The sequence below is a fragment of the Rana temporaria genome, chromosome 1 (genome assembly GCF_905171775.1).
Source record: "Rana temporaria chromosome 1, aRanTem1.1, whole genome shotgun sequence".
Taxonomy (NCBI): Eukaryota; Metazoa; Chordata; class Amphibia; order Anura; family Ranidae; genus Rana; species Rana temporaria.
The window spans coordinates 210,497,218-210,513,098 of NC_053489.1; the positions used below are offsets into that span (position 1 = coordinate 210,497,218).

At 44.9% G+C, this 15,881-nt stretch overlaps 1 protein-coding gene across 3 annotated transcripts in view; it reads right to left on the reverse strand.

Moving 5' to 3' along the window:
• The window catches only part of LOC120936326 (thyroid adenoma-associated protein homolog), an 82,453-nt gene extending 66,784 nt beyond the window's left edge, over positions 1 to 15,669 (reverse strand). The window contains exons 1-3 of one of the 3 annotated variants that reach the window (XM_040348576.1): positions 15,519 to 15,668; positions 6,722 to 6,899; positions 5,089 to 5,175 (exon numbers count right to left, since the gene is read on the reverse strand). In XM_040348576.1, coding sequence (XP_040204510.1) covers positions 5,089 to 5,175; positions 6,722 to 6,899; positions 15,519 to 15,619 — 366 coding nt within the window. In that variant the 5' untranslated portion in view covers positions 15,620 to 15,668. Of the gene's footprint in view, positions 1 to 5,061; positions 5,176 to 6,721; positions 6,900 to 15,518 lie in introns of those variants that run through there. The other 2 variants (XM_040348591.1, XM_040348584.1) reach the window with 2 other exon arrangements.
• Between the last annotated feature and the right edge of the window lie 212 nt (positions 15,670 to 15,881).

Consider the following 15,881-nt stretch of genomic DNA (forward strand, 5'->3'; position numbering starts at 1 on the left):
CTTTTAAGATATTATTTATCGTATTGGTTTTCTTTTTTTTTTCTCTTGTTGCTGTCTGTATAAGGAGGCCTCTAACATAGGCTTTATGTGTACACCATAGAGTAGTGCTATTTATCGGTTCTTTATCATTAATTGCAAAAAATTCTTCCAAGTTTTTTTTCAGAGCCAACAAGTGATTCTCCTGCGAAAGAATATAGGTGTTATTCCTCCATATGTAGCTATTGGAGCAAGATAGCCCTTGGTTGATTTCAAGTGTGATTGGTGCGTGATCGGACCAGGTTATATTGTGGATGTCAGCTTTGACAATCTTTGGCAGGAGAAGCTTGTCGACAATGAAGTGGTCTAATCTAGAATAGGATTTGTGAACCTGTGAAAAAAAAGTGAAGTCCCTTTCTGTTGTGTGCAGGCATCTCCATGTGTCATACATGTCTTCCGAGGTAAAGATGGGAGATAAACCTTTTCTGGAGATAGTTCCTTCCTTGGAGGTGTCCAAAACGGGGTCCATGGGTGCATTGAAATCACCGCAGAGTATAAGAGTTCCTTCCTGTATTTTTCTTGTTTTCTTGAGAACCTTCCGTATAAATTGGTGAGGATTTTTATTGGGAGCATAGATGTTTACAATTGTGTAGATTACATTGTCTATTGAGGCCACCAAAATTATGTATCTGCCTTGATTGTCGGTTATTAGGTTGATCTGCTTGAAAGAGATAGTGTCCTTAATTGCTGTTATCACTCCTTTTTTCTTTTTTTTGCAGCTGGATGTGAAGATATGAGGAAATTTATGATGGTTGAATTTGGGAGTTTTGTTTAATGCGAAATGGGTCTCCTGGATGCACATGATGTCACAATCATATTTTAGGGCATCCGTCCACAGAGCTCTTCTTTTGTAAGGACTGTTAAGTCCTTTCACATTCAGCGAAAAGAGTTTAAGATTCATTGTAGTTACTTGTGCATTTGCTGTAGGTAGTCAAATATGTTTTATACAGATAGTTTGTAAAGGTAATGGTTTTGATGTAGATATATTTTCCTGCCAGTAGATGGCGGTGTTGGACCAAGTATTCAGTATAAGTGATTTTAAAGAAACTAAAAAGTAAAACATAGTCTTGTAACACAAACAGAAGAAAGTAGAAGAAAAAATGAAAGAGTTGCAGGGCAACTCTAGTGTACATTGAACTTGTACTAATTTCCAGGGGGTACAGGGAAATAATACGGGGTAAATTAGTTATTTGGATCCCTGATCTTCAAAGAGAGAAAAGCCTGGACATATAACTTTAGAGGGGTTTTCAGCTCCAGACATTGCAGCATGTCACTATATACAGGGCATATTATTATTTTACCATGTATAGAGGGTTCATCTGTGACTCTTCTGCCAGTCTTGAGACATTTTTCCAGGTGCGGATTTATCTGATATGTTGATGTCATCTTTTGGTAGTATGCCCCATGAGCGTAAGATTTTCAGACCTTGCTCCAAACTGTTGATCGAGTATGAGGTGCCTTTATGGTCTACGAGTATTTTTGTAGGGAATCCCCATTTGTAAATCATGCTGTGATTCCGTAGGATCTTGGTAATTGAGTTAAGGTTTTTGCGTGCTAAGATCGTTGCTTGGGAAAGATCTGCATACAAGATGATACCTGTGTATGGGTCAGGTAGTGGGGAATTTCGTCTTGCGAATTGCATTAGTTGATCTTTCACTTCATAGAAGTGTATTCTGGCTATAACGTCTCTTGGCAATTTTTCTGAGATGTGAGGCGGTTTAGGTAGCCTGTGAGCTCTGTCTATTTCTAGCTCCTGTTGAGGGATTGATGGAATGAATTTTTTAATCATATCCTTAATAAAGCGTTTCAGTTCTGGTGGTTTAACATTTTCGGGTATGCCTCTGAACTTCACGTTGTTGCGTCTGGCGCGATCTTCTAAATCCGCCATTTTCATTTTGAGGCGCTGAACTTCATCTTCTAATTCAAAGTGCGAATCGACCATTTCATTGTGTGCAGATGTGAATTCACCCATTTTATTTTCTACATAGTCCACTCTTTCTCCTAGCGCATCAATTTCCTTTTTAGATTTCTGCATGAAATTTAACATGTCATATTGTAGTGCGCCTCTAAGGGAAATTATCATATCTTTTATGGTAGAATCCAAAATGGGTTGTCCCGCTGTGGGAATTGCATTCAATTTCTCGTCATACGGATTTGTGTCTGATATATATTTATCACCTAGTGAGTGATTATTACCTTCATCAGAAGAAATTCTCCTTCTTTGTTTAAGAGGGCTTGTTAGTTCATTTTCTGCATAAGGGGTGCAATTCCACTGCTGTCCACTGTGTGTCACCTCTTCCTCTACTGAGTCAGCTATGTCGTGTTCTGTGCTGAGATGAGGAGGGGAGGAGACAGCGCCATCTTTAATCCCCTGTGTCCTGGACGGACCGAGGAAATCACTCAGTTTTCGGGGCCCCTCTCTGGTTTTTCGTTTGGCCGACATGTCCACTGCGTTCCTGCTGCTGTCCAGATTCAAGGTATGTCTCCAGGGCTTTATAGTTGCTTTGTGTGTTGCTCAGGGATGTCCGTGATTAGGGAGCTCCCTCACAGTGCAGCCAGCTTGTTCTGCAGCTAGCCACGCCCCCTCTGTGCAGTGGTTTTGCACAGAGCAGCCCTGGTGATCCTCCTAGGGTCCCACGCTGAAGCTCCAGGCCCCTCCCTCCTTGTCCCCACTCTCTACTTATTGGATCACTGGCTGTGATTGACAGTAGCAGGAGCCAATGGCTACCGCTGCTGTCTTAACTAATGAGGGAGAGACCCAGGAGAGCCAAGGCTCTCATGCACATTGCTGGATCGAGATAGGGCTCAGGTAAGTATTGGGGGGGGCTGCTACATACAGAAGGAGTTTTAACCTTCACGCATAGAATGCATGAAGAAGAAGAAGAAGAAGAAGAAAAAAAAAAAAAAAAACTTGCGCCTATTGGGTTATTCATTATACGTCATTGGAATTTAGATACTGATGGATCTTTTTTTGTACTTCCATTATAATGTGTATAACTTCATATATATTTTGTGCTTGTATTTATTCAATTCAAGTGTAAATCAAAAGTTTTCTTACATTTTGAGGAGAAAATGGTGAGCTTTCCCTTGACTTCTTGTCCTTTAGAGACAACAGGAAGTGCAAAACAAAATGTTCCTTCTATACCTTTTTGGGGGCAACCCAAATTTTGGTTTCCCCCTCCTCTGGTACAATTTAGCGAGAAACTTCACCATCCTCCCAATGAAAAATGTCCCCCCTCACCTTTGGTGCTCTTTTAACCTCTTGACCACTGGGCACTTAAACCCCCTTCCTCACCAGACCAATTTTCAGCTTTCGGTGCTCTCACAATTTGAATGACAATAACTCAGTCATACAACATTGTGCCCATCTGAAATTTTTGTCCTTTTTTTCGCACAAATAGAGCTTTCTTTTGGTGGTATTTGATCACCTCTGCGGTTTTTATTTTTTGCGCTATAAAAGAAAAAACACTGAAAATTCTGTAAAAATAAAATTCTCGTTTCTGTCATATTAGCAGGTATTGCAGAGTATGGGGGGTATTGCAGAGTATGGGGGGTATTGCAGAGTGTGGGGGGTATTGCAGAGTGTGGGGGGTATAGCAGAGTGTGGGGGGTATAGCAGAGTGTGGGGGGTATAGCAGAGTGTGGGGGGTATAGCAGAGTGTGGGGGGTATAGCAGAGTATGGGGGGTATTGCAGAGCATGGGGGGTATTGCAGAGCATGGGCGGTATTGCAGAGCATGGGCGGTATTGCAGAGCATGGGGGGTATTGCAGAGCATGGGGGGTATTGCAGAGCATGGGGGGTATTGCAGAGCATGGGGGGTATTGCAGAGTATGGGGGGTATTGCAGAGTATGAGGGGTATAGCAGAGTGTGGGGGGTATAGCAGAGTGTGGGGGGTATAGCAGAATGTGGGGGGTATTGCAGAGTGTGGGGGGTATTGCAGAGTGTGGGGGGTATTGCAGAGTATGGGGGGTATTGCAGAGTGTGGGGGGTATTGCAGAGTGTGGGGGGTATTGCAGAGTATGGGTGTTATTTATTGCAGAGTATTGCACAGGGAGGGAGGGATGGATCTGTGACTGCATTTGTCACAGATCCATCCCACAGCAGCTGCTGCTGCCTCCGCTCTCCCCCCTCTCCTCTCACACTGTACCGATCGGTACAGAGAGGAGAGGGAGGAACCGGCGTCATTACATGACGCCGGTTTGTTTACAAGTGATCGCTCCGTCATTTGACGGAGCGATCACGTGGTAAACCGCCGCTATCAGCGGCGATTTACCGCGATCTGTGATGCGCCGGGTCTTCTAGACCCGGCGCTCACAGATGCTTCTGGGAGCGCGCCGCAGGGGGCGCGCGAGTGAAGCATTCTGGGAGGACGTCCCAGGGACGTCGTCCCGGAATAACTCCACCGCTCTGTAGACGTCTTTTGTCTATGGAGCGGTGGGGAAGTGGTTAAAACTGTGATAATATACTTACAAACCCAGCGCATCAAGTATTGTTCTTTTCTCATCCACTGTTCTCCTACTACAGATCCTGTCTCGCGCTGCCATCTTTTTTATTGCCATGGGGAGCTGTCTGTTCCTGCTTCTTGTAGCTGGCCCCCAATGCCACAGTATCAGATTTCAGGACATGTACACACAGAGATCTGGTGCCATGTCTGTTTTAATGTTGTTCTCAGTGTATTGAAATGCTTCCTGGGATACCAGGGGACATTACTTTCTACCATTTATAGGACAGCATTTAAACATACAAGGTACCAGATCTCTGTCTGCACATGTGCGAAATCTGGTGCCACATCTGTCATGAATAGTGGAAAATAATGCCTCATTGGATATGTGCTGTATCCAAGGAGGCTGCAGGAAGAGAATGAAATGTCCTTCCTCCCACCAAGGTAGGGCTGGGACAGGTTCAGCAGAGGGGGGGGGGGGGGGGGGGGGGGGGGTAGAATTGGAATGCTGCAAAGTATTATTTTTTTACATTATTTACATTTATGCGATTAATGTAAAATGTGACTGCTCGCAGAATTCACCTATTTTTGCACACCTTCAGGCCCCACCTTTTTGTTCTCCAAAATGGACATCAGTAATAGTTCTCTCTGCTGTGTTACTAGACAGGGTCTTATCTGAGACATGTTCAATACTATCTGAAAAAAACAGAGCATATGCAAAATTAGTATTTAATTATTGGGAGCAGCGGCACCTACACATATATCACTTGTATTTTTTCATATACATACCTTAGGAAAATTTTTACACACACATATATAGATTTTTTTAATTGGAGTGGAAAAAGTGTGTATATATAATTATATATATATATATATATATATATATATATATATATATATATATATATATATATATATATATACACACACACACACACACACACTTTGTTTCCACTACAATAAAAAAAATAAAAAATGGTGTGTTAATATCACAATCACGTCCACATCACTACCCTACCCTACTATGGTAAACACAAAATATCTTACCTATAATGTTTTAGCTATACCTACAAGAGTGACCAGCCTGAAGTGATCTAGCAGGACTTAATTTTCTGGCTAAAGTTCCACGTTAAGCTAAAGAATCTTGTCCTTAAAGTTCACAGCAAAATCAATAATTCATTAAAGTTAATCAGCCCTCTCCTTCCAGAACTTCTGGTCTTGGTTAACTGTCAAGTCATTGCAGGGAGCATGGTGAGAGGAGTTGGCTTAAACAAACAATGATTTGGGGATTCTACTTTATATTTTGAGTATGAATTGTTCAAAAGTGCCTACAGCTACAAAGACCAGTGAGGGTTCAATTTAAAGTTTATTTACATCTTGTTAAAAACATGTAAATATTTGAATGTTCATAGATTGGCCATGGCTTCACTTTAAAGTGCTTGTAAATCTGACGTGAAATATGAACGAAGCATCCCTCTAGTGCAGGGGTGTCAAACTGGCGGCCCTCTAGCTGTTGCAAAACTACAAGTCCCATGAGGCATTGCAAGGCTAACAGTTACAAGCATGACTCTCACAGGCAGAGGCATGATGGGACTTGTAGTTTCGGAACAGCTGGAGGGCCGCCAGTTTGACACCCCTGCTCTAGTGTGTCCCCATAACTAAGCTCCAGGGTGCAGAGTTTAAATGGGTTAGGGGTGTGGCCTGGCCGAGTCCAGGCTAAGGTTGCCACTCCATTCATCCCTGTAGGACACCATAGATGTGCAACTTCCAGGGGCTTCTCTCATTTCACTCTGCTACCTCTTTACTCAGCTATCAGTATGAGTAAACCTCTGAAAGGGTTTTCTTGACACAAAGACATAAAAATGTGGCAGGGGAGAGTGCTCCAGCACACAGCATGTGATAGACAGCCTCAGCTCTGTTCCTATGTACTGTGTGATGGGGGATGTTCCCCTTTCCTCTAATCAGCTACCACTGAACTAGCAGAGTAACTTCAGCTCCCTGCCCCCTGCTTTCTGAAAGCTCAGACAAGCTGTATAAGTTCTGGACTTTGAATAGCTGTAGAGAAGAGGGGCTGCAGATAAACATGTACAACTTGTAGGATAATTTGTTTTATCTGTGTGCATCATCTGAGGCTAGGCATATGACAGAGTTTGCAACCACTTTAAGCTGCTCATTGATCTAATTTTATATATTTGCTTTTTCTACTGACAGGTTGTCGAAATAATAAAACTTGGAGTCTCACCTTCTCAAGTCTCAAGAATAAACTGGAGCTGTTGCAAGAATCCATCTGACAGGCAAAGATGCAGCAGAGTAATGGAAGGAAATTTTCCTCACTGAGGTCTCCCAAAGCCTGCATTGCGCCTTCCAGACCATGGTTAGCTTCATCGAGATACTTTTCTTTACAACGCTTTGCTGAAGCCCTAGAAAAGGAGCAAATTTGTAATGATTGGTCTGGAAATCTCATGCAAAAATAGTAAAGACTTTGTAACATTTACTGTAAAGTGTATATTAATTCCATAGCGCTGTCACTAAAAGTTGTTTAAACTTTTGTTTGGATTAAATATATGTTTGCACTGCTGCTAATCAGCCAGAACCTGAAGAAATGTTGTCAAAATTCTACTTTGTTCACAGCGCTGTCCTAGAGTCCTGCCAAAAACTCCAAAAGTTGTATAGTATATGTAGCAATATGGACTACAACCATAGGTGTGCGCAGTCTATTGCATTAAGATGTGCACCCCAAAGCCAAACACACACTACCGATCGCTCGCGGTGTTCATTCAGAAAGGGAAGGGGCCGGCAAATTACATATTTACTGGCCCCTTCCCCACTCCTAAAACATCCCAGCAATAGCCAATAGGAGAGAAGACTGAAGCTGGCAGCGCTGAAAGAGGAAAGATGGGAGCCAGAGCAGTAGGGGGAATCAGTGCTGCACAGGGTGATCAGTGTTATCAGGCGACATTATATCTGTGAGCCAAACAAAAGGGATTGTGATACGAGTAGTTCCTCAGACTGATAATTGCTTCACGCGATTATGCACCTGGACTACATATCCCAGGGATCTTTGCTACCATCAGAAAGATTGCTGGGAGTAGCTATAAAGGAAGCAAACGCCAGCATGGAGTTCTCTTCCTCCTGGGCCAGATGTGAGACGGACTTCTCCGTGCATGGAGAGAGGGGTCGCGGTATAACACACTCCAACGCGTACCAGAGGGGCCTAGCTTCGCTGTTTGACATCTGACATCCATCCAGCACCACTTTGGTCGCCTGCCAGTCGATGTACCAAGCTTCACACCAGGAGATCGAGACGGCGGATCCGCTGCACCAGTGTCGCTACATGAGATACTGTCCGGAAGACCTGGTCGTTGGTGAGAGGGCAATCGCCCAACCTTTACCCACCTTTTGTCGCGTTTTCACTGGGACACTTCGCACAGACATCTTTACCTTAGGAATACTTTACTGAACCTATTTTGAATACTGTGCTTAGACATCTTTAGCCTTCTTCACTACAAGAAACCTATTGCTTGCCACTACACATTATCGGATTACAGTACCTACGTACCACTGAAGACCATCAGATCTGCAACGGGGACACTACTACTATTACAAGGGCCATTATACTATTACTTCCAAACCGGATTTCTCATTAGGATAAGTTATAGGGCTGCATCTTCTGCAGTGTGTCAGTATAATCTGTTAGATGTATTCTTTCAGGGGCTAGCATTATTTATTTGAGGAAGTGTATATAAACACTATGGGGGTTATTTACGAAAGGCAAATCCACTTTGCACTAGAAGTGCACTTGGAAGTGTAGTTGCTGTAAATGTGAGGGGAGGATCTGAAATGAGAGGAAGCTCTGCTGATTTTATTATCCAATCATGTGCAAGCTAAAATTATGTTTATTTTCCTTGCATGTCCCCCTTGGATCTACAGCGACTGCACCCCCAAGTGCACTTGCAGTGTAAAGTGGATTTTCCTTTCGTAAATAACCCCCAATATGTCATATAGAATATGTCATTGGTGGTGTTCCCTAGAACTCAGCAGATCTATTACCTCCTCTTTGTGACAGCATTCCTTTAATTGGTTCAAGTAAATATTTTAAGAACATTAATACACAGAGTTATCTGACTTTTTACTCTTCAGTGGTACAAGTTGGAACCCAGAATGTCAGGTGGGTTGGAGTGTTCACCAGCTCAGCTTCGGCTGCCGACGTTATGGGCGCCCAGGACAGGTAAGTGTCCATATATTAAAAGTCAGCAGTTGCTGTATTTGTAGCTGCTGGCTTTTTTTTTAAATTGATTTAAAAATTTTTGTGGGACCTCCGCTTTAACCTAGGTATCCAGGCACACATTGGCATTTACAGGTGTTTTAGCGTTTCCAGGCTGAAAATAAATAAACCACAATCGTGTTTAGGACAGGATCGTTTGGGCAGTAAAAATCATGCGAACGCATTAATGCATGCTAATGGACAGAATAAATACTCTGGCCAATGCTTTTTAAGCAGATTTTCTCCTACCAGGAGAAAAGGCCTTTAGAGGAGCTTAGCAAAAGCTCAGTGTGTACGAGGCCTTAAAGGGGAGTTCCAGGCTTTTTTACTGTTTATTAAAAGTCAGCAAAAAAAGTGTAGCTGCTGGCTTTTTATAAACAGACAGTCACCTGCTCCACGGTCCAGCGACGCGCCGGCCGGAGCTCTGCTCCTCTCCCCCCCCTCTCTGGCCGGCGTCTTCATTCGAAGTGTGGGCACCCAGCCGTGACAGCTTTCGGGTTCACGGCTGGGCACTCACTGCGCATGCGCTAGCGGTGATTGGTCAGGCGATCGCCTGTGACCTGTCACGTGTCCCAGGCGATCGCCTACAGGGAGGGGCCGCTGTAGGCGATATGACGTATCGCCTAAGCGATCCCTGGGCGGGAGGAGGAAGTAGGACAGGAAGTCCCACTCCTCCTGAAGCCCCCACTCCCCCCCAAAAAAATTTTGGGTGGAACTCCGCTTTAAAGGGGTTGTAAAGGTACCATTTTGTTTCCTAAATAGCTTCCTTTACCTTAGTGCAGTCCTCCTTCACTTACCTCATCCTTCCATTTTTCTTTTAAATGTCCTTATTTCTTCTGAGAATTCCTGTTCTTCTGTCTGTAACTCCACACAGTAATGCAAGGCTTTTCTCCCTGGTGTGGAGCGTCGTGCTCGCCCCCTCCCTTGGACAACAGGAGAGTCAGGACTCCCATTAACACACAGCTCATTTCTCTATCTGCAACGTAAAGAGCGTCCTGACTCTCCTGTAGTCCAAGGGAGGGGATGAGCATGACACTCCACACCATGGGAGAAAGCCTTGCATTACTGGTGTGGAGTTACAGACAGAAGAACAGGAAGTGAGGATTTCTCAGAAGAAATAAGGACATTTAAAAGCAAATTGGAAGGATGAGGTAAGCGAAGGAGGACTGCACTAAGGTAAAGGAAGCTATTTAGGGGGGGGGGGGAAATTGTACCTTTACAACCCCTTTAATGTGAATCGGGGGGGGGGGGGGGGAGGTTTCCATGGCTATCATTCTAATTCTGGCTTCACCAACCTTGAACAAGCATGTACAAACAGGAATTCAGCTACATAGTGAAGCAAGGATCAAGACGACATCTCTCACTCTATAAAAAAAAAAAAAATCTGCATCGGCATTTCTCACTTTCCTAATCTCAATGTAAAAATCTCGCAGGTCCTGGGCACGCAGCTGTTTTTAGTAAGGACACTTTGATACATCTGGTACAAAGTGAACTATTTGAAACTGGGTGGTACTCCTGCGCTGTGATGGATGGATATGGGGACAATGAAGTGGCTAGGGAGGGGGGTATAAAGTTAGGGGTGGGCACTGCAGCAAACAAAAAAGGAGGCCTTTCCAATGAAGGACACAAAAAGGAATACAAAAGTGGTAAGTGTCTGCGCTGTGATTAAACTAATGGAGGATGAACGGGCAACAGTGGAGGTGGGGGGAAGGGAGGGGGTGTTGGCATGGGCGTCCGCTGAACTTTTTCCAGGGGGGGGCATCATTTTACGGTCACCTATGCTCCACTTCTTTGACAATGTCATGAAGGGGCGGGGCTTAGTCATTATCCCATAAAGCGCAGACATGTGCCCATGATATGCAGCCTCACTGTGCTGATCAAATGTACAATACAGAGGGTGTACAGTATGTGTATATTGAAGGGGTTGATGGTATTGGTATATAGAGGAAGGAAGGTGGGTATATACAGCTCTATATACAGGACAGATGATGTATATCTGCAGTCAGTGATGATGGAGGAATACAGGGAGGAAGGGAGGAAGATGGGTGTATATAGCTGTATACAGAACAGGACAGGTGATATGATCTTATGATGAAATATGATCTTTCCCAGTGGCGGTTCGTCCCTCCGGCTCTCACCGCCACTGAGTCTAATAACATAGATTCATGCATTGCACGAATCTATGTTATTTTCGCCGCTGTTATTCAGATGGTCGGCGCTCAATGTCCGGCCATCTGAATAACGCCAGCTGGTTGGCTGTACGGAAATGTCTATCAAAGCCAACAGCTCTGATAGGCTTTCCCAATTCAGCCCTCGGGTCCCGGAAGCTTATTCTCAGAGAGCACAGACTGTACGCCCCTTGAATAAGATGATAGGCATCTCAGCCAATCAGGTTGGCCGGTTCTGGCTACCAGTAACCTGATTGGCTGAGACGCCTGTCAGTCATCGAGGACGGGAGAAGAAGACATCGTGGGACGTGGATGCCTAAAGCAATTTACAGGGCACAGTGGGGACAATTGGCACAGCGGCGACCATTAAAGGGCACAGTGGCTGCGTTTAATTGCATGGCACAGTGGTGACAATGTATGGCACAGCGGTGACAATGTATGGCACAGTGGCTGTGTTTAATGGCATGGCACAGTGGTGACAATGTATGGCACAGTGGCTGCGTTTAATGGCATGGCACAGTGGTGACAATGTATGGCACAGTGGCTGCGTTTAATGGCATGGCACAGTGGTGACAATGGATGGCACAGTGACTGCGTTTAATGGCATGGCACAGTGGTGACAATGTATGGCACAATGGCTGCATTTAATGGCATGGCACAGTGGTGACAATGGATGGCACAGTGGCTGTGTTTAATGGCATGGCACAGTGGTGACAATGTATGGCACAGTGGTGACAATGGATGGCACAGTGGCTGCGTTTAATGGCATGGCACAGTGGTGACAATGTATGGCACAGTGGCTGTGTTTAATGGCATGGCACAGTGGTGACAATGGATGGCACAGTGACTCTGTTTAATGGCATGGCACAGTGGTGACAATGTATGGCACAGTGGCTGCGTTTAATGGCACGGCACAGTGGTGACAATGGATGGCACAGTGACTGCGTTTAATGGCATGGCACAGTGGTGCAAATTGATGGCACAGTGACTGCATTTGATGGCATGGCACAGTGACTGCATTTAATGGCATGGCACAGTGGTGCGAATTGATGGCACAGTGACTGCATTTGATGGCATGGCACAGTGGCTGCATTTGATGGCATGGCACAGTGGTGCGAATTGATGGCACAGTGGCTGCATTTGATGGCATGGCACAGTGGCTGCGTTTGATGGCATGTAACAGTGGCTGCGTTTGATGGCATGTAACAGTGGCTGCGTTTGATGGCATGTAACAGTGGCTGCGTTTGGGCACAGTGAGACTGCACATTTTTTTTTTCCTTTGCGCCCCCCCCCAAAAATTTTGAGCACCAGCCGCCACTGATCTTTCCTATATCTGGCACCCCCCTTCACTGATCATACATGTATGCACTCAGCTGCCCCCCTCATCTGTATATATGTCAGCCCCCCCCTGTACACAAACAGCCTTCTCCCTCCACTTGTACTCACAGCCCCCACTTGTAAGGTCATGGTGGTCTTCCTTCTCCCAAGTCCTGTTTCCACATGTCCCTTTGAAAATACATTACAGGCAGCAAACAAACATGAGGGTGCACATACAGGAAGCAGCCAGAGGTGGCAGTAAAGAGCTCTGTAAGCTCCGTGTGGAGCCGACTCACACAAACACAGAGTCAGCACAGCTACAGATGCGAGCATGGCAGACCCTTGCTGATTCCAGGGGGGGTCACTCGCCCCCCCTTAACCCTATGAGCGGACGCCCATGGGTGTTGGAATGGGGAACGAAGCGTGTAAAATGCAACAAAGAATGACCTAACAAATGGATAGCCTAAAAAATTGGATCACTCTGGTCCGTGCTGAGCTGAGTGATAAAACGCAAAATCAAGCAATAAATGTGTAAGATTGGAGTATATCAGATATATTGCACAAACAGCTTTGGAATAGACCGTGGAGAGTGGAAGCTCAATGCAGTGAAAAAAAGTGCAAACGCAATTAAGTGAAAAAAGTGACTAAGAAGGACGATGGGTGAAATACCAAAGTCCAATGGTTGAAAGAGTGCAACCCAATACACAGGTCATGCAACCCACACCATTAGGTGAAATAAGGGCTTACCTCCTCGTTATCACTCACATATAAACTGGCTTGCTAGTACTTCAGCCTCTTGTTGGTTAAATATCCTCTTGTCAGATCACAGTGTTTTCACCATACATGTAGAGGAAAGAAATATATATATATTGTAGCAAGGGCTTCCTGCCACTCAAGAAGGAGGGGGGGAAGGCTTTCTTCAAAGATGTAATGGGTAAGTATAAACTTACACAACTCACACTATGTGTAAGGATAAGGTGCCTGTCTCCACGAGCACCGAGCTCGTATCCTGATCTTCTCACTGTCAGCACTCAGCTCCTCGGATGTCCATGTGAGCGGCCGCTCATATCCGAGTGAGGGAGCAGAGAGGAGAAGGAAGAAAGGAGGGGCGTATCGCGTGGACAGTGCAGTAAAAAAAACTTTTAATGAACCAGTAAAAGATAAATAAAAAACTCACATTGAGCGGTATCAAAACGGTCGCATCTCCTACGAGCACCGCGCTCGTCTGCCGTCCGTTAGGTGTTGCTCCCAAACAATGTTCTAGTGTCCCGACGCATGTTCGTCACATCACGTGACTTCCCCTGATGAAGTCACGTGATGTGACGAACACGCGTCGGGACACTAGAACATTGTTTGGGAGCAACACCTAACGGACGGCAGACGAGCGCGGTGCTCGTAGGAGATGCGACCGTTTTGATACCGCTCAATGTGAGTTTTTTATTTATCTTTTACTGGTTCATTAAAAGTTTTTTTTACTGCACTGTCCACGCGATACGCCCCTCCTTTCTTCCTTCTCCTCTCTGCTCCCTCACTCGGATATGAGCGGCCGCTCACATGGACATCCGAGGAGCTGAGTGCTGACAGTGAGAAGATCAGGATACGAGCTCGGTGCTCGTGGAGACAGGCACCTTATCCTTACACATAGTGTGAGTTGTGTAAGTTTATACTTACCCATTACATCTTTGAAGAAAGCCTTCCCCCCCTCCTTCTTGAGTGGCAGGAAGCCCTTGCTACAATATATATATATTTCTTTCCTCTACATGTATGGTGAAAACACTGTGATCTGACAAGAGGATATTTAACCAACAAGAGGCTGAAGTACTAGCAAGCCAGTTTATATGTGAGTGATAACGAGGAGGTAAGCCCTTATTTCACCTAATGGTGTGGGTTGCATGACCTGTGTATTGGGTTGCACTCTTTCAACCATTGGACTTTGGTATTTCACCCATCGTCCTTCTTAGTCACTTTTTTCACTTAATTGCGTTTGCACTTTTTTTCACTGCATTGAGCTTCCACTCTCCACGGTCTATTCCAAAGCTGTTTGTGCAATATATCTGATATACTCCAATCTTACACATTTATTGCTTGATTTTGCGTTTTATCACTCAGCTCAGCACGGACCAGAGTGATCCAATTTTTTAGGCTATCCATTTGTTAGGTCATTCTTTGTTGCATTTTACACGCTTCGTTCCCCATTCCAACACCCCCTCCCTTCCCCCCACCTCCACTGTTGCCCGTTCATCCTCCATTAGTTTAATCACAGCGCAGACACTTACCACTTTTGTATTCCTTAAAGTGAACTATTGCCTCATTTTATTTTTCCCTTATACAAACTTTGAATGGCACAAATTGTCCTGGCACCCCAAGTGCCACATTTGGATTCAATTAACAGGCATCATTCAAAGCGTGTGAGCGTTGAAAGCTGAAAATTGGCCTGGGCAGGAAGGGGGTGAAAGTGCCCAGTTAAACACAGGGTACTGTTGCACGTGTGAAAGAACCCTAATCGGTGCACAGGCAGGAGTACAATCCTGACAGGTGTTCAAGTCCCTCGCCACTCTTTCCAAAACAAAAAGTTTTGCTTTCAGTTCTACTTCAATAGTTTTCTGATTCAGTCCCAGGAAGCTGAAATCTGATGCACTTTATCTACTGATCTTTTCAGGCCCCACTCACACCTATGCAGGTGTGACAAAGCAGTTTTGTGGATCACGCTTGGACCCCTTTCACACTAAAAAAAAGCACCTGAAAAGCTCACGAAAACCGATTTCCATTAAAATCAATGAATGCTTTCACACTGGGGCAGTGCGCTGACAGGGCAGTGAAAAAACGCCCCTCTCCATTGAAATGAATGGAAAGCGCCCCAAAAAGCTCTTCAAAACCGCTCAGTGTTTTACTGGCAGTTTAGAAGAGCCTCAGTGTGAAAGGGGTCTTAGGGCAGCTTGGGGGGGGGAAAGTGTATGCTGCTTTTTACAAATCGTAGCACACCAAAACGCATGACACTTCATCACGCACTTTGTGTGCCCATTCTGGGGGTGCTGTGTGCCTGCAGAAATACTATGCGTTTTTTATGCATTGTGTGATTTTGCACGCGTTCCCACAGAGCACAAGTGTGAAGCTAGCTTTAATGGATAAATGGAACCTGTTCAAATGATTTGTAGTAAGTCCTGCTGATTGTCTTCTATAGAATTAGTTTTAACTATGGAAGCTTGCATCTCACACAGCAGCTAGATACAGTATATGTGTAATATGAACACAGGGTGAGCAGGGAGTGGTGCTATACGACCATTACTCACTTTGCAAACTCCTCGAGCTTCAATGCCACCAAAGAGACTGAACTGAGCCCCAGGTCCTGGTAGAATCGGGCACACTGCCCCGCATCCCTCATTATCTCCATACACGTGTGCCAAGGAAGCTGCCATCAGCTGTAACCCACTACGTCATTCCCTGGCTACATACAGCAGCACGGTCACACACAGCGCCACCTGGTGGTGAGGAGGAATACTGTTCCTCTTTCAGATTTAACAGTAGAGGCTTTGTGCAGTTGTGTTTAAAGCTGGGGTTCACCCTATTAAAAAAAAAAAAAAAAAATTTTTTTATTATAGCATAAAATTCGGCATCGTAGCGCGAGCTACAGTATGCCGGTCTTACATTTTTTA